Raw genomic sequence first — 22,347 nt, forward strand, 5'->3', positions numbered from 1 at the left:
GTGTTTCATTGAGTATTTACTGAGTTATCATCAACAACAACCTAACAATGGCTCACTAGAGCATTTGGCCATAAGGCCTAACAGTAAGTAAATAACAGTCAGAGTGCAGTTTTATTTCAAGTTTATGAAGTTTCTGTTAAGTTCACGGGCGTTGTGTGCTCGGGAGCTTCGTTACCATCCTCACTTGCGGTAGAGGTATCGTTCTCTGGAGACGCTGTAGTTACTTCTGGAAGGGTACAAGCTAATTACAGACCGCTCACTACAAGTTATAACTTGTCCTTTGCCATCGTATTGGCCCCATTGCTTTGTTTGCTTTATTCCTTACAGGTTAGGGCCTAATATTGTGTGATTTGCAATGGTGCCAAAGTGACGGCAAGAGAAGTTATCGTTAACGGTCTGTTCACTCTGTTGTGTGCAAATATTAAGTGTTAGACTAAGACTAACCGTCAGTAGCAGTAGACTCAACGGTGATTGTACTTGGAGTGGACTCAACGGTGATTGTACTTGGAGTAGACTTAACGGTGATTGTACTTGGAGTAGACTCAATGGCGATTGTAGTTGGTTTTGCAGTTGTAGTTCTCTTCGGCGTTACTGACCAGGAGCTGGAAAAAGATATTACTTGAACATACGTCGTACTAGTAGGTACCAAGTGATTAAGTACTCTTTGGTAGGTACCTACCGTTTTTACTGCTAGAAGAAATAATCTCGCGCAAGTGGCATGTTTTTTTTTCTTTCTCGTCTGGCTTTACACATATCTCTGTGCTTTACACTGATTAGCCAATGTCAAGTTTGTAGGTAGTTATTTACAAGTTAGGGAAACTATAAGTATGGACTTCGTCTGTGACGGCGCCCGCCGACATACACACGGCTTTAGAGCGCTTCCCAGTCAGTTCCACCACCAATAAACACCAACAGAACACAAAAACCGGGCACTTCTAACAAAAAACACTCCAAAAAGGTACTTCACGCGCGCCATCAAACGCCAACACAGACAAAGTCAGTGGCATGTTTGTATATTTTATGGGCTGCCCTAAAACTCCCTGAATTTTAATCTGTGACTGTCTATTTGACTCTGCGCAAATGTTAAATTGGCTTAGTGATGTGCAAAGTATATTAGGTACATTTTATAACGATGCATATTCATCCGAGGGCTAAGTAGACCCGAGACCTCGCTTCACTCGGTCTTATTCATTGTTCCTCATCTATGAATATGTACTTACATGTTCAGTGGTGTTGTTGGAATAACCCTGACTGCTGCCGCTCTACGTTCCAAAATTGTCCTGCAAAGATGTCTTATATTGCATTAAATCTTCCCTAAAAGAAACTTAAGAAGAAGAAAAAAATCCAAAGCTGAAAATATACTATCTCGAGATAACAGCTATCTTAATACTAATTTGAAATTAAATGTACCTGTCGTAATGCTGAATCGATCGATCGCTAAATCGATTTTGATATAATTTTACAATGAACTGATTTGGAGATTGTCATAGGATACGTATACCTAAAGCGGGCCTTAAGGACCTAAAGTGTTATAGCTAGTATTTAGTAGTAGTAGCATAATGTACAAAACTTGAGCAATTCCACGCTAATCCTTGCGCTGGGCAGCTTTGCTTCGACGGGATTTGTAACTACAATCACATCGCTCGGGTCTAATATCCCTGACCACTTATCCTGTGCTACATCGGCGTAGTACTCTCCCATGTCTACGTCGTAGTGGAAATCATTTCGATCATCCTGCACCAAAAAGGTAGATACAATTAATGAAATAAACCGTTGACTTGACGTCTGATTGCTGTAGATCTTCGGAAGTATCCTTACACATGTGACTTTTAGGACAGAATAATCCGGTGTATTCCATCACCGTTCTACCGATCTGATTTAAGTAAAATGCTATTTAATGTCACCATCTAAGTGGAAACGGCTTACACCTATTTGCAATCTTCTCAGTAGCCAATCTTATTATCTAGGTAAGCTTAAGTTTTAGATCATAATCTTACCTTGATTAAACTAGGGAAAGCCTTAAATGATTCAGAGAAGCTCAAGAACCGTCTGTTGGTTTTCATGGCTCTCCGGAATGCTTGTCTGACCGGTGCAGCCCCTTCGCTGTCTCTAATGAGTGTAAGCAGATGGATGACAGAATTATAATCCCAGTCTTTGGAATCCACGTAACCAGGAGGTGCTCTTTCTATTCTAGCTATTGAAAAAAATTGAATCTTTATCTTTATTTTTATCTCTCTGCATCATACTTTTCATAGCTGAGAGTCATGAAGGTATATTTTCTAATAGATGATGCCTATGGCTTTGCCCGCGTGGACCTATTGTCCTCACCCGGGATGTAAGCTATCCCTGTACCAATTTCGTCAAAATTGGTTGAATGGATGGGCCATGGAAAGCTAGCAGACAGGCAGACAGACATATTTTTGCATTTATAATATTAGTTAGTATAGTTATCTGCTCTACATAATTTTGCCCTAGGTTAACGTGATTATGTAGGTACTGCATCTCATTACAAAGAACGTTCACTACATTGTGATTCTTATGGCATTGAAATTCAATGCTCTATGCAAGCAATGCATTGAAAACAATTTCAGATATTTGAAAATTATAAGAAAAAAATCTGACTCTGACAACATTTTGAAGCTATAACTAGATAACTAGGGTAACCGGAAAGTAAACTTGTGAGAATACCTGAGATCTTTACAGGCTGTTTCATGAAATCATCGATAAAACGATTCTTATGATAGTCGACTACACGATCTAGCCAGCCAGTACGTCTCACGCTGATTGAACACAGCACTAATGGCATTGATAAGCTGATTAAGGTTAATTTCTGTAAAAAAAAAACTTTAAAATAATAGATAGCCATTTGGATAGAATTTAATATTCAAAGCTTTTACTTACGAAGGTATACATAGTTTGATAAGACAATGAAATACAAAACAAAATACTTAATACGTCTTACTAATGGTTATTAATTACATAGACCATTAAAATCGTAAATTCAATAATGGCTGCTTACATTTGTAATTCTCTCATAGTTATTTTTAATTGTTAAAGTACATAAGTAGGTACTTTAACAATTAAACGAATTTAACGAAACTTTAACGATTAACGAAAATCGAGTACGACATAATTCTATGATATTTCAATGCATCGACGCATCACTAGACCAAGCAGCTGACATTGACATTTAGAACTTTGATTTGACATTTGATGATTTGAAATGGGGACGTGTCAAAACTCAAAAGTTCGCGACCGAATTCGAAGTACATAAAAATAATTATTTATAAGTTTTAAATTTAAATAATTCAAGAACAAAGTATTACTCAAAACGATTAGCGAATCGTGTTATTCACCTAAGAAAATTATTTTTCAACGTATCCACATGTGTATTACATTGAATAATAAGTATTCCTATCGAACTTTGTTTCGCTGCTTAAAAACAAACTTTTTTGTACACAAAGACTGCAAAATGTGTGTGGGTTTGGAGTCATTATAGATAAAGGTTTTAGTGGCTTTTATGAGAGGGAAGTGGTTAAGTTGTTTGAAAATGAGTGGGGTGAGCCGAGACGCCCCGGTGGGAGTGCAATGCTTGCAAAAGATCAGCTCTTGGATGTGCCCTCGGCTTCAGTTCAACAGATTACGATGGTAAGATTATAATACACATAATTTGATCAAACTTTTACCTTCGAGTAGCTTGTGCACAGACAAAAAAAAACGGTGATATATCTATAATTTTCAGTGTATGTGGCAATTTATATTGTTATTTTGGTCTGTGCCTTTTTTTATCAAATTTCTGTTTCAAGTGTTAATCTAAATATTTATAAAAGGAAAAAGCGACTGACTCTCTGACCGATCTATCAACATACAGCCCAAACTACTGGACGGATTGAGCTAAAATTTGGCATGCAGATAGCTATTATGATGTAGACATCCACTAAGAAAGGATTTTTAAAAATTCAATCCCTAAGGGGGTAAAATTGGGGTTTGAAATTTGTGTAGTGTGTGTGTATGGACGAAGTTGTGGGCATAAGTTAGTACTTAATAATAATAATTGTGGACTGAAACATGAACGAGTTTAATTAGTAAACTACTAAGTAGTAGTCAAACTCTTTGATATACAATAAGAAACTTTTACACACCAAAATCCACCACCACCAGATGATGATGAAACAAAGTTGTAAATACAACTTTTTTGCAGTGGACTTTTACTATAATTTTTGTGCAGAGTTGAAACCAACGTACAAGTGTGCTACAGTTACTAGTAAAACCTAACTACATTTAGTAATAACTGCAAATATTTTTACCCTTAACTGACTATTCTCCCTGAACAAAATATATTTGACATACACATAAACCTAGAAATCATTTTTCAGAAACAAAGAAATGAGATAGATAAAAAATTTCACAGCAAAAAACAAACATTGTTAGGTAATTACTATGTGCCTACTTCCTAGTGTTTTCTTTTATTGTTCTGATAAGAACTAGCAAGGCTATTGAATGTTTTTTGTTAGTCTTAGTTAGTAATTTTTTATCAACTTGTTCAATGAAAGTACTTACTGAAAGAATTAATGACAAAAAATGTACATTTATTACCTACTAGGTACAAATCTGTCTTCGCTTCACCATCATCACCATAATCAACCCATTGCTGGCCCACTGTTGAGCACAGGTCTCTTGTAAAGAGGAATGAGGAAGGTTTAGGCCATAGTTTCTTTTTTTAATCTGCTTGGGAACTTTTAGATTTTCTGGGATACAAAGTAGCCTATGTCAGCCTCCAAGATGCAAGCTATCTCTGTATCCATCAAAATCTGCTAAGTGAGATAACATGAGAGGATAACAGACAGACAGACTTGTTTTTGCATTTACAATATTAGTACTGACTAAGCAGTACCTATTAATAGATAGTAAAGACATCATTTTTCAATTAAGGTAGATAGGTACATATTATTTATTACATCTTTGTCATTAAAACTATTTTGATTTGAGTAGGAACAAATGTATAAGTCTAACTATACATATATGTAACTATATTTGAAACACCTAAATCCATGTGGATGAAATAGCTATTGTTTTAGCTGACACATTTTACACTATCACATGTCATGCTTGTAAGCTGTATAAACATGGCTGGAAGTGATGTGATTCATATTGCTGTTACCAGCCACTAGGTACCTTAGTAATATGATGCTATCATTACATGTAATTTGCTTTTATGATGATTTTATCTATTTGTCATGGATAATGTTACTGATTTGTACACAACATACCTAAATAATATTCTGTTCAACATTCTAAAGGCATAATATTAATAATAAGCTCTGATAGCTTAAGTTAAGACATCCACCTCTTATTCGGGGGGAGGGGGGGGCAGGCTTCTAACTTATCGGAGTTATGTGCGTTTTAAGCAAATCACTTGTTTTAATGGTGCAGGAAAACATCGTGTGAAAACCTGCATACCTACCTGAGATTGCTCCTAACGTTCTCAAACGAGTGTAAAGTCTGCTAATCCACACTTGGGCAGTGAGGCAGGCTATGGCCAAACCCTTCTCATTCTGAAAAGAGACCCGTGCTCTGTAGTGAGCCAGCAATGAATTGACCTTGATGAGATAGATATAATGCAACCACATCAAATCGGCCCAGTAGCTTCCCAGGAAAATGAGAATGGACATAGATATACATTTCAACCTTTAACCCAAACCGCATATACTGTTATTTGTATGATCTACAATCTAGGTACATCATCTCGGTTTGTGGTTAGGATAGTAACTGAAATAATCTGATGACCCTAACCCAATTATTTACTACCAAGTATCTTTATACCTACTAGGCAAGTTTACCTATTTATAAATAGTTTGGAAAATCCAAAATCGCTATCAGTATCAGCGTAGGTAGTGCGAATTTTTTTAATAAAGGAAAAAACCTACTGATATTATAGCAAGCAGGAAAAACAGAAGCCAGAAGGGCATTCCATATACTAGTACCTAGTGTTATTTGAAACACCATTAGGTAAGTAATTTCGACTAAGTAAGGCTGCAGATTGTAGATCTAGCGTTTCGATAAAATGGCAAGAGGAAATCAGGTCGAATAGTTCCTTGGCACACTCTCCTAAATATAAAAAAAAAACTTTATTTTTGGAATATATCCTGTAGAGTCTCAGAAGTCTGACTGGTCTGTGTATGATTGCCCAAAGATCCGTGTTTGAGCAAACGGTCATCAAGTGTATTGGCTCGTAACACGAATCTGCTTGGTTCCAGCTACCAAGCCCTGGTCCTGGTGCTGACGTACTTCACGTACATGACGTACCACCTGACGCGCAAGCCCATCTCGGTGGTGAAGAGCGTGCTGCACCAGAACTGCAGCGCCCTGCCCCAGCCGCCCGACGTCCGGCCTGGCGACGACCAGTGGTGCGACTGGGCGCCCTTCAGTGAGTATAACAATCCCACAATCAGCTGAGTGTAGCGAGTGGGAAAATTTCCTTTTATTTTACAGAAATGACAGGCGTTTGATAAAAACTATGTACATTTTTTAGGGTTTCGTACCTGAAAAGAAAAAACCCTTATAGGATCACTTAGTTGTCCGTCTGTACATCTGTCCATCTGTTGTGTCTGTCAAGAAAGCCTATAGATTATTTTCCTAATTCATGAAAATAATTTGAATATAATTTTTATAGCAAAATGTTGGAAAAAACCCGAGTACGGAACCCTCGGTGCGCGAGTCTGACTCGCGCTTGGCCGGTTTTATTATTGCTGTGCTCTATATAACTCCCCGCCAGTCAATTAACTCGTACTAACTACCTACCATAAATAAAACACGAATACTGCCTAATGCCTAGTGCCTAGTGGCGCCCTCGAAATTCCAGCGCCCTAGATGGTTGCCTAGTTCGCCTTTATATAGGTACAAGTAGCTCAAGACTTGCAAGATATCTACCTGAGTATGTTTAGCTGTGTACATCTATCGGTTTAAAAGCCCGGTCAAGTGCGAGTCGGACTCGCACACGAAGGGTTCCGTACTTTTCAATTTTTTAATTCTCGTGGCAGTGTATCTGCAGGGGGATTTTATTAATTTTTGCTATAGGGGCAAAAGAAACACACTGTGAAAATTTCAACAATTACGGTTCATGAGATACAGCCCTGCTGACAGACAGACGGATGCATAGATGGAAGGATAGCGGAGGCTTAGTAATAGAGTCCCGTTGGAACTCTTCGGGCACGGAACCCTAAAACTACAATGAACGACGATTCCGTGTCAAGGTTACACACGATGCGAATCATTACTTGAACTTTATACAATAAGTGCAATCTTTATTACTAATAATTACCAATTTGCTATCACTCCCTTAACTTTCAATGTAACAGCTTACAAGTCATCGCATTTATTATATAAACATTAAACAATAAGTATTATTAAAACAATGAAAGTGGGTCAACCGTGTCCAAACGGTTATCTGCCGTGTGAAACGAAACGTTCCAAGTGATTGGGAATGGCTTTCCGGTATTGTTTATGGAAATTTTTAAAAATATTACCAATGATAGAGTCAAACAGAGAGAGCGCTATATTTTAAGTTTGATATGTATTTAAAAAATACTTGGAAATTTCCTTGAAGTGTAGGTCGAAAACACTCATAAAAATCGGTTAAGTGCGAGTCAGACTCGCGCACCGAGGGTTCCGTACTCGGGTATTTTTTCCAACATTTTGCACGATTATCAAAAACTATTGTATATAAAAATAAATAAAAATCTGTTTTAGGATGTACAGGTAAAGCTCTTTCATATGGTACCCCACTTGGTATAGTTATCTTACTTTAAAACTTTGAAATTTTAATTTTTTTTAATGATGTAACCACAAATTCGCGGTTTTCAGATTTATTCCTGTACTTGTGCTATAAGAACTACCTACCTACCAAATTTCATGATTCTAGGTCAACGGGAAGTATCCTGTAGGTTTCTTGACAGACAGACAGACAGACCAATAAGGGTTCCGTTTTTCCTTTTGAGGTACGGAACCCTAAAAATTATTAAGAGTTTGTTCTACACGCTGCCCGCCCCGCAGGACGCACCCGCTCCCACCCGGGCCACCCACTACACAGCTCTCTTGTGAAATCGACAACTATGCAATTGTGAAGTAAGGCATTGATATAGCACTGCAGATGTTGGAACGGAATGATAACGCTAACTACAGTGTTGTTGCAGACACGGCGGACGCCAACACGCTGCTGGGCACGCTGGACTCCGCCTTCCTCTTCTCCTACGCCGGCGCCATGTTTGTTTCTGGTAAGCCATTCCTGCAGCGTTGGAACACCCTCGCTAGTTGGCCAAACGACATCAAACGAGCCGCAGGGAGCCGCTGGATTCAGGCAGCTCAAGACCGTGGAGCTTGGAAGTCTCTACAGTCCAGCTGTGGGCATGGCTTCATCATCATCATCATCATCATCATCGTAATAAGAAGGGAATGAATAAGAAGGAAATTAAGTAAGGAGGTCTTACGTCCATAGTTCGCCACCCTGGCCAAGTGCGGATTGGCAGACTTCAGATACCTTTGAGAACGTTATGGAGAAATGAAGAGAGTCATGCAGGTTTCCTCGCAATGTTTTCCTTCACCATTAAAAAACAAAGTGATATTTTAATTGATTAAAATGCACATAACTCCGAAAAGTTAGAAGACGGACAATAAAAAGATAGGCTGCCCCTGTTCGTGTGCCATTTTGTAACTTAAAGAAAATGTGAGTGGTGATTCGCGACTCGCAGTGAGCGTTGGTCGGTGTGGTAAGGGCATCCGTTTCTCGCCACGTATCGGGGCGTGGACCATCCACTCACATTAGTTTTGCGTTACATTGCCCGGGATCGAGTCCCCGACCTCCTGAATAGGAAGTGGACGTCTTGTATTGTTGATGCTTGCTTGTATTGCAGGCATGGTGGCGGAGCGGGTGGACCTGAGGTACTTCCTGTCGCTGGGCATGCTGGTGTCGGCCGTGTTCTGCTACCTGTTCGGGCTGGGCCGCACGCTCGACGTACATGACATATCCTTCTACTTGCTGGTTCAGGTAAGTTCGCAGGTCCCGACCAGAGAAGGTAATATATACGAAAAAATTCGGTAAAATAACGTGGAAATCTTGTCTTATCAATTATTCATATATGATGTCATTCTCTCATCTTGTCAATCTTAAAATTGAAATCTTAATTCATAACAAAAACATCTTAGTTCATGACAAAAAGACCCGTATTTTACGAGTTTATAAACACCATACCTGATGCAGTGCGAACCGCCAGCGGGGGTTTCGAAAACTTTTTAAATGATTTGTTCACTGTGGTTGCATGTCAGGCGGGCGCGGGCGTGGCGCAGACGACGGGGTGGCCGGGCACGGTCGCCATTGTCGGCAAGTGGTTCGGCAACGCCAAGAAGGGCCTCATCTTCGGGCTCTGGAACTCGCACACCTCGCTGGGGAACATCCTCGGTGAGTCGCAGTAGCTGTTGGTAGCCCTTTTAACTCAGCTAAGCTAAAATGGATTGTAATGAATGATGTTTGTTGAAGGAACGCTCATGGCCTCAAAGTATGTGGAGACGGACTGGGCGTTATCGTTCATATACCCCGCGCTGGTGATGGGCGCGGTAGGGTTCCTGGTGTTCCTGTTCCTGGCGCCGGAACCCAGGCTCGTGGGCCTCACACCCGACAGGACATCTGTGAGTGTTACGCTAGGAACGTGAAGCATGTGCAGAGTGACCGGGCGCTATCGTTCATATACCGCGCCCATCGCCAGGATGGGCGCGGCTGTGTTTTGGTGTGCCTGTTCCTGGCGCCAGAACCCAGGCTAGGTGCCCAAGAGGTTGTATACCCACGGGACTTCTACAGCATTACGCTGAGGCGATTCCCTTTTTGGGACAGTTTTGCGCGACAGACACGCATTCGGTTTTAGACACTATTATTTTTTAGATTACTTGTAATTCCTTTGGAAAGGGATTTCGGCTCCGTAGAACGTTGTCTCTGTCATCCATACCTATGTGACGTTATGACGGTCTCAGCGACAGAGACAACGCTCTATCTCTTTCTAAAGCTCGATGTACAATATTTCCTGCACACTATCTACATTCTACACTATTAGAGCTATGTAATGGCGGTGGTTTTCTCGGTTGAAATGCATTCAAAGCCGTATTTTATAAGACGAAGTATTTGTGATCCTTTTTTCTGTACTGTATATGTATACACTTGTACTGTGTAGGGTTTGCGCTATGATCCTAAATAAAAGAAAATGTATTCATTCTATTTAGTATTTAGTGAATTTAATAGTGACATAATTTGCAGCCAAGCAGACAGTCCACGAGATCTGACACTGAAGAGGAACCGACACAAGTGATTGTTGGGGATCAGGTAAGTTGGGCAAGGTGTTGATGGCATAATTATTTGTAGTTTATAAAAAAAGCGGGGGACGCCCGACAGAAACGTAACTTGTATTATTTTTCTATGAAAGTAATTTGGATCGGACCGCTCCGATCCGGTTTGGTCCTGTCAGATCCGGTTCATTCCAGTCGATAAATACGAACAAGCATAATATCTTGTATCTCTCGAGGAAGTTAACGACTCCTCAGCGGCGGAGCCCAAGTCTTCGTAAAGAGTTTCGCTTCTTATTGGTGGCTGAGAAGTCATTCACAAATCACGCCGCATTACGACATATTTTGCGTATCAACGGTGCGCGGGCGCGTGTAATCGACTTCTCAGCCAACAAAAAACGTTGATTTGAACTATAGGTGTAAAGCTTTTTTCAGAAACGGTAGAAAATCTAACGTAGAAATAGCACCGATGCACGCCAAAAATCATAGATATTTTAAGCCTCCTGCTAACTTCACTCACAAAATATTACATTTTGGTAACATAACGAAATTGTGAGTGAAGTTAGCAGATTTTAAACTTTCCTTTGACTCGATCTGATTTGACTTAACACGCATGAAGTAGCTTTTGGGTGACGTAATGAAAATCTGAGTTAACACGGAAGTTGTGTTTCGTGAATGTATAATAAAGGTATTTTTAAATCTTTATTACTTTGAATATCTATTTGAAGCAAATGCCTATCGCTATCGCTATCCCACTTCGGCTAACAAACAAAAGTGAGAGATCAGACCCCAGTGGTGTTCGACCTTTCGTTCACTCTCAGCAGTCGAGAGTGAATAGGCATCTTATAGGTAAGCGCGGTCCAAATCTATCAAAAGTATGCTCCTGAAAACAAGCATATACTTATGTACTATCGAAGATTACGTAAATGACAAAAAAAACATGGATTTGACTCGCTCCAGCAATGCGTGGGGCTGCAATTGCTTGTATAGTACATATAGTATGGGATATTATTGTTTTAACACTTGAAAAGAGCAACCGCCGAGTTTCTTGCTGGTTCTTCTCGGTAGGAACGGTATACCGAACCAGTGTTAGATTATTTTGATGATTTGAAAGTACTTGTAAAAAGTTCATTTGAATAAAAATCTATTCTATTCATTCCATCTAAGGCTGCATCATCACAACAGGAAGTCTGATTGCAGCCAAGCGCTACTCTATAAATTAAAAAAAAGTCGAAATGGGAGAGCGATAAGTTGGTATTTATGGCCACGACTCATGCAACTGGCTCGAAATTGCGACAAATCAAAATCATCAAATTAATCGTAGTATGCTACATTGTATAGCTATTATCTATGGTATGCACCCGTTATCTACATATGTCGTTAAACTAACTAAGGAATAAGCTTAAAATCAATAGATAGGCATATAAATAACAGCATGTTTGCAGGCGGCCAGCCTGCGACCCTCGCGCCACTCCGCTAACTCACCGCCGGTAAGTCTGTGAATGCACTCACTCACTCACTCCGCACTCATTTCTCACTTTCACTCTGTTTATTTCACACTTCTTAATGTTAACAGTTTTTCAGAACGAAGCATGTGGATACGCCTTGACTAAACTAAAGTCTTCAAATTAATATCTAACTAACACATATACCGTTCCGAAACAACTGATTAAAAGTCGGTCAAGTGTGACTCGCACACGAAGGGTTCCGTATCAAGAAATCGAACCTTTTTAAAATTTTCATGGCGGCCGTTTTTTATTTTTTATTATTTGTTGTTATAGCGTGCGGCAATAGAAATACGCATTCTGTGAAAATTTGAACTCTATCTATTATGGCCGCGTTTCATGCTTGTGGCAAACAATAAGCACTGGCAAGCGTGTGGTCGGGTGCTTGCGTATGCTTGCTAACGCTTGGAAGTGCTTGTCGTTAGATCCGATTGGCTACAAGCCAAACACTTGTATAATAAGTGCTCTGTGCTCTGCTAGCCGATGCTGTATGTTGTTTGCCACAAACGTCTGACGGCTCGGTCTGGTACACGAGATACAGCTCTCTGACACACCGACGGAGGCATAGTAATAGAATCCCCTTGGCACCCCTTCGGGTACGGAACCCTAAAAATACGACACAATAAAAAAACACACGAAAAAATCTTCATAAAATTCTCATTTAAAAATATTTGATTAAAACGAAGCTAAGAAAGTTTCCATCATTGCAGTACCAACAAGAAGACTCGGCAACAGAAGAGACAGCGCTACTGTCTCGCTCGTCTCGCTCGCAAAGTGGTGCCGTCTCGCTCACTCGCGCGCTGGCCATCCCCGGCGTCATAGACTTCTCTCTTTCACTCTTTTTTGCTAAGCTGGTCAGCTATACTTTCTTGTTCTGGCTTCCTCTATACATCAACTCGTCAAGTAAGTATGATAAAGAATTATTCATACTAATTCCTTAAAAGCTGAGCAGTAGCAACGAAATTAAATTAGCCGTAGTATTTCAGCGTGACAGGCTTGCGTTTTGTTAAGTGTTTTAGGATTCATTAGACCCTGTCCAATTTTTGATAAAATCCATGTGCATAGTTTCCGAATTTTTCGGGATGCTCATCACGAAAATGACGTTCATTTTTAAATCTAGATGGCTGATCAATTTTTTTCAATGAAGTGTTATATGTAATTTGCTAAATAAATCGCTCTCCCGCGGGTTTTTATTCGGCGTTATGTGCGTTTTGAGCCATTGAATATCACTTGCTTTAACGGTGAAGGAAAACATCGTGAAGAAACGAGCATGCCTGAGAGTTCTCCATAATTGTTCTCAAACTATGGCTAAAGTGTGTACGGGGTGTAGAGATAATGACAAGGATGATGGTATCAACGGTGGGATGTCCTCAGCTCCGCTCACGCCGAAGCAGTCGGGCGAGCTAAGCACCGCGTTCGACGTGGGCGGCGTGGTGGGCGCGGCTCTGGCCGGCTTGCTGGCGGACTACGCGAGCTGCCCCGCGCTCGTGTGCTGCGGGTTCTACGCGCTCTGTGCGCCCACGGTGAGTCTACGGAGACTGCAGACTGTACACGCATTTTGTGTTCTTTGGTTCGTGATGTCGTTTTACAATGTCCTTCGACGTCCATTTTGAAACTAACGACCATAGCATATGAACAGACATCCATAGGTCGCTGGTTCATATCCGGCTCGAAGGACCATATGATGAAGAATGTGAAATGAAATGAAATGAAATTATTTATTTTGCCAAATGTGACTAACAGTAAATGATAGTACATTGACAGGTAGTCTCTTTCACATTGTCATTGATGTGCTGGTTGATGGTTCACATCGGTGCTCGTTGGGTGTTATGAAGGAAACACTATATTTATTATTATGACACACACTATATTCTTTACTAATTAATTATTAATTGAAAACGATGTACACATCCAATTACTTGTTAATGTGGCAATTCAAATGTGAGAGAGTGGAAAAAGTTTGACTGACTGAATGTCTTTACAGATTACAGTCGGTTACAGATTAAGTTTGTTGGTGGCCAACACTGGTGTCTGCTCTGATGTTTATTAGCTCGAGACACCACGGTAGTGCCGTCTTGCTGCCCAGTGAGATATGGGGCTGGCTTACACGCACTAAAGTGTAGTTTGTACCCCGCAGCTGCTGGCGTACCAGACGTGGGGCGCCATGTCGTACGCGCTCAACGTGGCGCTGCTGGTGGCGGCGGGCGTGCTGGTCAATGGGCCCTACGCGCTCATCACGACCGCCGTCAGCGCGGAACTAGGTGAGCCACTCATTTGCGGGTACTTCACTGATTACTCCATAAAAATTCAAAATATTTTTATTCAATTATAAAAGTACTTTTGAATCGTCAAAAGCATTTACCACTTTTCGGTTCGGAATGCCTTTCCTACCGAGAAGAACCAGCAAGCTCTTTTCAAAGATTCGATATACAATATTATGCCATGTATAAAAGTACAATATAAAAAGTGTACAATAGTACCCAATATGAATAAAATACCTTGACTTTGACTTTGTGGGCGTAAATAACGATATTCTCTTGTTATCAAACGATTTGACTCTCAATTTCGAGCTTTGTTACTTTCACGTATCTCACACTAGCATCTCTGTCCGACGCAACTAGACAAACTTAGCGAACCTACCTAGATCGCCTCCTTCAATCCTCTCTCGCGGTCCCGAACCGACCATCTCACCCGGTTGCCGTAAACACGTCAAATAAACAGCAGTCACACAGAAAAACGTTTACGGAGTCTATCCCGCATCACGAAATAAAAGCTTCAATCAACATTGTAGCAATGTATTGAACAACAACTGGCAATTTTAAATTAAGTTTGTCTGTCCTTTTATTATAACTTTGGTAAGAAAGAGATGCGAATACTCTAAAATTTAGTCGCGATTAGAATCAGTACCAATGTCTGGAGATATGAATCTGGAGACTTGTATACATTGCAGGCACACACAGCAGCCTCGCGGGCGACGCGAAGGCGTTGGCTACCGTCACAGCCATCATAGACGGCACGGGGAGCATAGGTGAGTCTTACCAACACTTATCTACATAGTACATACTACAATATCAAAAACAAAGATCCCCATGGATTAAGGACCTCCTCATTTTTGAAGTCAGTTAGAAACAACCATTATGCTGATATTTTGCCCACACACTTGACAATCAAAAAGTAGCATAGAGATAGATGAGAAAAAAAAAAATTCGTGCCCACTTATAATTTTTTTGTCAAGATGGAACCCTAAAAACCAGCACGTACGAAAACGCATTATATACCGTAGAGCGTTGGTGTTGTTGTACACTGCCTTGACTCGACTTTGTCGATACAGTGCATATTAGGTTAAGTGTGAATTTTCATAGAAGTTTACCCTCGTAGGCGCGGCGGTGGGGCCCATGTTGGCCGGCCTGGTCTCCGGCAGAGCGGGCAGTTGGTCCTACGTGTTCTACATGCTCATCTCCTGCGACGTCATGGCGCTAGTGTTATTGCTCAGGTAAATATTCAAGCTTACACTCGTAGGCGCGGCGGTGGGGCCCATGCTGTCAAACCCGCAATGTATAGCTAATTCGGGATCAATGCCCCACCTACGAGACAGCATTAACCTCGCGGCATCTATCTACGCAATGTTCGTCTACCTCTAGCATCATTCAGATATTTGCAATATACAGTGCGTTTCTTTTAACTGGAACAGTATGGGGAAATCCGGAACCAAAGGAGATACAGGGAAACTGTCTTAGGAACCTCTAGGTAATTTTTGTGAAATAATTTTGGCACAGTCCATTTTTTGGTCAAGCGTGAGTCTTCCAATGCCTCCTATAGTTTTGGGTTCCCCCATAGTTTCCCAGTTTAAAAAACACACTGTGTAGCGAACTTTTTTTTAAAAAAAAAAGGTATTTTTCGCGTTTTTTTAGGTATCTTATCAGTAATCATCATTATTGTCACCTGTCTTCATTTTTCGTAGCGTTTTAATTACACCCTTTATAATGTCCACAGGATGGCAACATCGGAGGTGTCGCGGGTGCGGCGCGAGCGGCGCCTCGCGTCGCCGCGCCTCGTGCGCATCGAGTGAACAGACCGACAGTATTACTGCACGACCTTACTATACACATGTAATGTGAAAACATCGTGACCAACAGAATCTTTATAAAAGTATCTTGCGTACCGAGCGAAGAGTGCTCTGTCGACGAGATAAACAAACTGAAACCCGACTACGATCGTCATAATAAACGCTGAAATATAGTAAAATTATTTTGCTGTTGCTTGGTATATTTTAATGTTGTAGTACGTTTCTATTCATGAACTCAAAATTTATCCTCCACCTCCACTCTTTTTCATGTAACTTCCATCCGCTTGGTCAATTGCACATAAAACGTTTCGCTAGCAAAGCAACGCAAGCTGTAACGCTATGCAAATAAGTCTACTTTCATGATACTGCGCGACGATGGGTCACTGGCGATCGGCCCGGCGACAATGTCATGTGTCTGTAGGTACTTTACACTTCCATACTTACTCTGATTTCTGTGGTACATACATTAAAATTAATTTAAGAAAACATTACGATGAAGTAGTATAAGTCAGTATACCTATTTCAATTGATGTGGCATGTTTTATACCACCTGTATTGAATGACTGCACAAGGTGATTCAGTCGAACATTTTGTATGAACACAGTCTGTTATGGTTCAACTCCACTATCGGATTTGACAAATGATTAGAATTTAGGCACATTTTACGATATTTCGGCATTAGGTGCCGCAAATCAAAATGTTTTGTGTTTGCATTCGGTTCGGCTGCCAGACGCGACTTGGTCAGCAAATTATCCTCCTTGTGGTGTATTAGATATTAAAAATACATACATACATAGACTGCTAAAATCATAATCCTTCCTTTCGGCTTTGCGGTAGTCGGGTAAAAGCCAGATATTACGTACATACTCATCTAAAGTGATGACTTAAAACTCATGCATTTGGGTAGCAATATGTGCTTTTCTCTTTTACTCTCTTTGACCACGCATTTTATATCTCATGTAATATAAGTTAAGTATCTATTTATTTTTAATATTCCCGTCAGCCATTAAAAAATGATTTTATACTTATATATTTGTGTTGTGTTGTCTCTGTTATTTATATAATATTGTACAAATAAAACTACTTTTCATATTATGTAAGATTGTTTTATTTTAACCGTTCATTACCTAATTACAATATGGTTCTTATCAAAATGTACAACACTGTATATTACGCGTACCATCTGAGAAAGGACTGCCATATTTGCAAACGGTACTTTTAACATGCCAGTTGACACAGAGCAAATATGGCGAGTTTTTTCTCAGATTTTACGCGTAATATTTACTTGGCTTATAGTATACAGATCAAACGATAATAACGGCCTGCGCACACGAGGATTGTTGTCCTGTCACGTCCATTGTTGTTGTGGACAAAATGGATAACTAAACAACTGCATCTTATCACTCACACAATGGACTAATAGTACAGCGAAACACTCAACAGAGGGGCTTTGGTCCTCCGCGGACAATAGTCTCTCGTCCACACAGGTCCTTATTTTTATTATTTTTGACCCTAAATGTATGTAATTCGCGAGGGCTTTAACAAATAATTTCTCATCAATCACATCTTTTAAAATATCTGACATTCAATTTATTATGGAACATTCTGTCCTAGGATTTAGGTTGTCGAGACTCCAATCCTCTTCAGGAGTACTTTGTTTCCTTTTAATGTGCCTTGCCTTGGCCACCAAAAGCTTGTTGGTTTGGATTCAAATGTTGCACTAGACTAGCCCCTAAACTCCCTTTTATTATAATTTTTTTTATTTAAATAAATTACACTTAACAAAGGTTACCTATTCAGTTGTTCACAAATCCCTTAATCTAACTAAATTGACAGATCTTTAACGTCAGTTAAGAATCAATGTGATAAGGATCCCTCATGTCATATTTTCCTTATTATGTGACCACTTTCAGACAATGGCCAATCAATGCAACATACAGTACAATTACTGATAATAATTAATCAATCGATAACAGATAATCAAATACAAAAGCATGATAAACAGTACCAATTTTGAATAAATGCTTTGACTTTAATGTATTATGTCCGTCACGATAAGAATAGCACTACCTATTACACGTGCCAATTTACTTTTGTGAAAAATAGAACAAGCAGCAGTCTGACAGCCCTGAGTATGAGACTAGGCACGTCCTAAAGGCACAATGAAGGACAGGGCATCCCCCGTGGCACCCCAGGACACTCGCTGCAACTGGAACGCGACGGCCCAGGTCGCCAGCGCGCCGGCCCACACCAGAGTGCCCACACCGCTCAGTATCACATCTGCAACACAACATTATCAATCAATCAGCCTGCTTGCTGGACATAGACCTTCCCAAGAGCGCGCCACCACACGGTCCTCTGCCTTTCTCATCCATCCCCTTCCCACTACCCTCAGAAAAAAAGAGAGAAAGAAGATTAACACAAGATTAACTTCAAAATTATAATCCAAGTAGAGTCAGAGTACAAGATATTATGTACTTTATATTTTACTTTGATTTGCATGGCAGCCATTTTGATATTTGCCATTTTGGTAATTTATTATTTGTTGTTATACCGGCAATAGACCTACACATCCTGTGAAAATTTCAATTTATTATTTCGGCAATAGAAATGCACTGAAAATTTCAATTCTCTACCTATTACAGCTCATGAGATACATGACACTGACAGACAGATGGAAGGCGGAGGCTTAGTAAACCCTGAAAACCTTTGATATTTATCACTGTGCTTTCACTGTCATCAGTTTAGTTGTAGGAGTGAGGAAGTAACAGACAGGTAGACAGTCTACACTGGCAATTTACAAAGTTATAATAATAGTAAATAATCTTCATTAATTTCATAAAACGTATAAACAATGTGATGTGATTTAATGTATTTTAATTTACCTTTATGGTATGGGGCTGCACCAGAGGTAGCAAATAACGTATTAGTATTGTTTGCACTGATACTGAGCTATTCAATACTACATCTTATTATCCAATAAACACAAATCAAACCAATTACATTGTAAACCTTTCATATTTCTCATAGGTTTAGGTAAATTGATTCAAAATATGTAATAGGTTCACAATTATTGTAAGATACATGGAGAAGCTATCAGTATTTCATATTAGACTGACCTAATCAACCCCGGGACCTTCCACTTCATAGACCACACAATGCCAGGGTGTGATACCTACAGAGAGATCACCACAATTATTATTATAGTCAAATGTGATATATACATACATTTCTTTATTTGTTTCTGTTCATCAAACGGTGGCTTCATAAACGCTTCTTTGAAGAACCACACTGAGTTGACAGCCCATACAAATGGAAGCAGAATACACCCAACTATCAACAAAAAAGTACCTTTAATAGTTACATACTTAAAAGTAAAAAAGACAATTATTTATAGGTCCTACTTAAATTCACTGGGAAAACATAGTTGTTCAAGTCATATTATCCTGTTTAATGTAATTAACTGTTAACAAGTGTAAATTAAAAATTTTTAACACCCCTAACAAGTGAAAGCTACAGTAACTAGAAAAGAATTGATAACTTTCAAACAGCTGAACCTATTTTCTTGCATTATAGCTAAGAACACTCTCGATCAAACCACCTTTCAAACAAAAAAAAACTAAATTAAAATCGGTTCATTAGTTTAAGAGCTACGATACACAGATACACACGTCCAACTTATAACACCCCTCTTTTTGGGTCGCGGGTTAAAAAGGGTTAGTTGACATCTCCACCTAACTTTATTTATTAATGTTAGATGGAATGGTGTTAGCTTGAAGTTGTAAAGATTTCCAACTCTAGTCTGTAATGTTATGACCCACAAACAAAATAGTGTACTTATTGGAAAAATCGGAGTCACTGGTCACATCTTTTGTTGATATCCTGCAAGACTTAGGGCACAAAGAGTATATAAACACTATGTTAGGGCATAGGAAGATTTTTTTACCTTTAAAATACCACTTGCACAACTGTAGTTTTTGATCATTAGGCAATCTATTTAGATCCATTGAACCGCTTTATTTAAAATATATAATTCAAATAAGACTTCACTCGGTTTTGTGATTTTATTTTATTTCTTATGACCACGAAGTTTCATTCATACAAAAAGTAATTGTATTGGTTTCATTCACAACTTCAATGCATAAAAGTCAATGTCATGCAGCAGGTATGTCAAAGTCATGTCAAAATAAATGTCAAGTGTTGCCAATTACTTTCCAAAAAATGCACTAAGCCCTAAGAAATCCCTATTCTAGACTAAATCAACATGAAATCATCTTCAAAAATGCAGTTTCAAGTGCTAAATGGTGTTTAAAATAAAAATTGGTCAATGCGAGTCGGATTTGCACACGAAGAGTTCCGTACAATACAAAAAAGGTATTTGCCAAAAAGGTATTGGCGGCAAACTAAAAAAAATTGCGAACACGAATGCAATTTGTTTTGCTGTTATTTTTCACAATAATTAGCTTTCATTAGACACTATTTCAAGCAACTTGCAACCCAAAGTTCTATTTATAAGGTTTCCGTACCCCAAAAGGAAAAAGGAACCCTTATAGGATCACTTTGTTGTCTGTCTGCCTGTGGTCAGTGGTGTCTGTCAAGAAACCTATAGCACAGATTAATAGAGGATACTATGTATAGGTTCTCATTCTGAGAAGGGTTTGGATACCCATATAGTCAGTAGTGGGGATGCAATAGACTGATGATACTGAATTATGGATACAGAGATTTAATCAAATAGAACATACCTATTTTGGCCTTCACATTTAATTCTTCTCATTCTATAATATATTATGTGATATTATTACTTTCTTAGGCATTCTTCTCAAAACATTTCATTGTAGTCAAAGCAGGTAATTTTAATAGAGGTTGCATAAATTTGTAGCATTCAGGACTAATTTGAAGCAGTTTAAAGGCAAACGTTTTCTCCTCATCGCTGTATCTGGCACCTTTTGGATGTGTTCTAGCTAATCTTATCTGTAAATCTACCATTAATTTGCCTTCTGGGTTTAAATGTGGATAATTTTTAATGAATTCTTTCGCTTTGGCCAATATAGTATCTGATTTTGATTTTAATTTTCTGTATCTATGATTTATATTCCTCAGCTTCAATTTTAACATATTATTCTGCATACGTAACATTCTTTCATTGGGGGTACTGTTCTCTTTGTCCAAGCGAACTCTTCTTATTTCTGTGTTAGATGCTGAAGAAGGATGCAATGCACTGACTGGAAAGTCTTGTGTGGATGGACACGGTGCAGCATCAGAAAGGGGATTCAATGGGCAGGCTGGTGTCCGCCAGCGCCGCCACCGCCGCCGCGGGTAGACCGCCATCACCGGTGATTGTCGTAATTCTGCTGTTTCCTCTGCATTAACTGATTCTGTTACCTCAGAAACTAAAGTCTCCAAAGTCTGCTTTTGAGCAGAAGTATTGTGCAATGGTTGTACCAAACTTTCTATTTGTTTCACTGAAGGTTGGATATTAAGTTCTGATGGGTTATCAAGCTCAACAGATGGATTTTTAGGAGTTTTGCGCCTTTGTGAATATTCAGTGGGAGTGTGATTATTTCCAGGAATGAATTTGCTTGTTTGTAAATATTTAGTAGAAGCATCCTTAAATGGCAGATTATACTGATCTTTCAGAGCTGAAAATAATGCTTGTATTGATTCAAGAGTCTCTTTTTCAAGAGGTGACTTGCTTGTCAACAAATTAAAAACATTTGGACTCAAATAAATAGCAGACTGCTCCTTGCTGTCAGTGTGTATAGACTGATCAGCAACTGTGTCAGATGGGAGAATATAACTGTCTTGTATATCATTATTGTCCGGAGTGATAAACTGTGAATTTAGCAGCAATTCTGCAGTTTCCAGCTTATCTTTCAGAGAATTTGCAGATAGTGAGTCTGCAACCTGTTCACTTTGCTGAATCGGTATATTGTGTAGTGCCACTGCATTTCCCTCATCACTGACTTTATTATTGGATGCTGCACTCATTGTTCCCTCTTCTACAATTTCCATCTCATCTTGCAGAGAATGTTCTATATCTGCACACAGTGAGTCTGGAACCTGTTCACTTTGCTGAATTGATATATTGTGTAGTGCCACTGCATGTGTCTCTACACTGGCTGTATCATTGGATGCTGCATTTGTCAATCCCTCTACAATAATGTGAGGCCATAGTTGAGCATTAACTGTTCCTTGGCTAACTGGGTCTGATTTTATATTGCATTTCACATCTGGTAACAAGGGCTCCAAAATGTGCTGACCAGCATTTGATGCAGATACACAGCCAACCGTCACATTTGGCAGTGGAGTACCACCATCACAATGCACGACCATGCTGTCACTTGACAATAGCTCCTTACTAGGAGTCTGACACGTGACGCACGGGGAAGACGGACGCTTCTGTCTATTGTCTGCTGGGGAAGGCAAACAATACATGTTGTGATCCAC

At 39.5% G+C, this 22,347-nt stretch overlaps 3 protein-coding genes across 4 annotated transcripts; 1 reads left to right on the forward strand and 2 right to left on the reverse strand.

Moving 5' to 3' along the window:
- Position 1: 1 nt before the first annotated feature.
- On the reverse strand, positions 2–2,972 carry LOC123871192. The gene is made up of 7 exons (XM_045914833.1): positions 2,902–2,972; positions 2,689–2,830; positions 1,998–2,194; positions 1,571–1,734; positions 1,221–1,280; positions 445–602; positions 2–226 (listed from the first exon to the last, which is right to left on the reverse strand). Exons 1-7 carry the CDS (start codon positions 2,911–2,913, stop codon positions 123–125), a joined length of 837 nt encoding a protein of 278 aa, XP_045770789.1. The 5' UTR covers positions 2,914–2,972; the 3' UTR covers positions 2–122.
- A 148-nt stretch (positions 2,973–3,120) lies between these two features.
- On the forward strand, positions 3,121–16,105 carry LOC123871188 (glucose-6-phosphate exchanger SLC37A2). 2 transcript variants are annotated; one of them, XM_045914829.1, is made up of 14 exons: positions 3,121–3,648; positions 6,258–6,427; positions 8,182–8,273; positions 8,910–9,043; positions 9,322–9,454; positions 9,533–9,681; positions 10,301–10,366; positions 11,772–11,816; positions 12,542–12,734; positions 13,206–13,354; positions 13,969–14,092; positions 14,782–14,859; positions 15,210–15,324; positions 15,825–16,105. In XM_045914829.1, the coding sequence occupies exons 1-14, from the start codon at positions 3,589–3,591 to the stop codon at positions 15,898–15,900; spliced, it is 1,584 nt and encodes a 527-aa protein (XP_045770785.1). In that variant the 5' UTR covers positions 3,121–3,588; the 3' UTR covers positions 15,901–16,105. The 2 variants fall into 2 exon arrangements, with proteins under 2 accessions (XP_045770785.1, XP_045770784.1); XM_045914828.1 differs by having other exon boundaries at positions 3,123–3,648; positions 8,193–8,273.
- An 876-nt stretch (positions 16,106–16,981) lies between these two features.
- LOC123871189 (gamma-secretase subunit pen-2) lies at positions 16,982–20,039 on the reverse strand. Its single transcript, XM_045914830.1, has 3 exons — positions 19,844–20,039; positions 19,126–19,230; positions 16,982–18,177 (listed from the first exon to the last, which is right to left on the reverse strand). Exons 1-3 carry the CDS (start codon positions 19,902–19,904, stop codon positions 18,038–18,040), a joined length of 306 nt encoding a protein of 101 aa, XP_045770786.1. The 5' UTR covers positions 19,905–20,039; the 3' UTR covers positions 16,982–18,037.
- Positions 20,040–22,347: the final 2,308 nt, after the last annotated feature.

The sequence above is a fragment of the Maniola jurtina genome, chromosome 13 (genome assembly GCF_905333055.1).
Source record: "Maniola jurtina chromosome 13, ilManJurt1.1, whole genome shotgun sequence".
Classification (NCBI taxonomy): Eukaryota; Metazoa; Arthropoda; class Insecta; order Lepidoptera; family Nymphalidae; genus Maniola; species Maniola jurtina.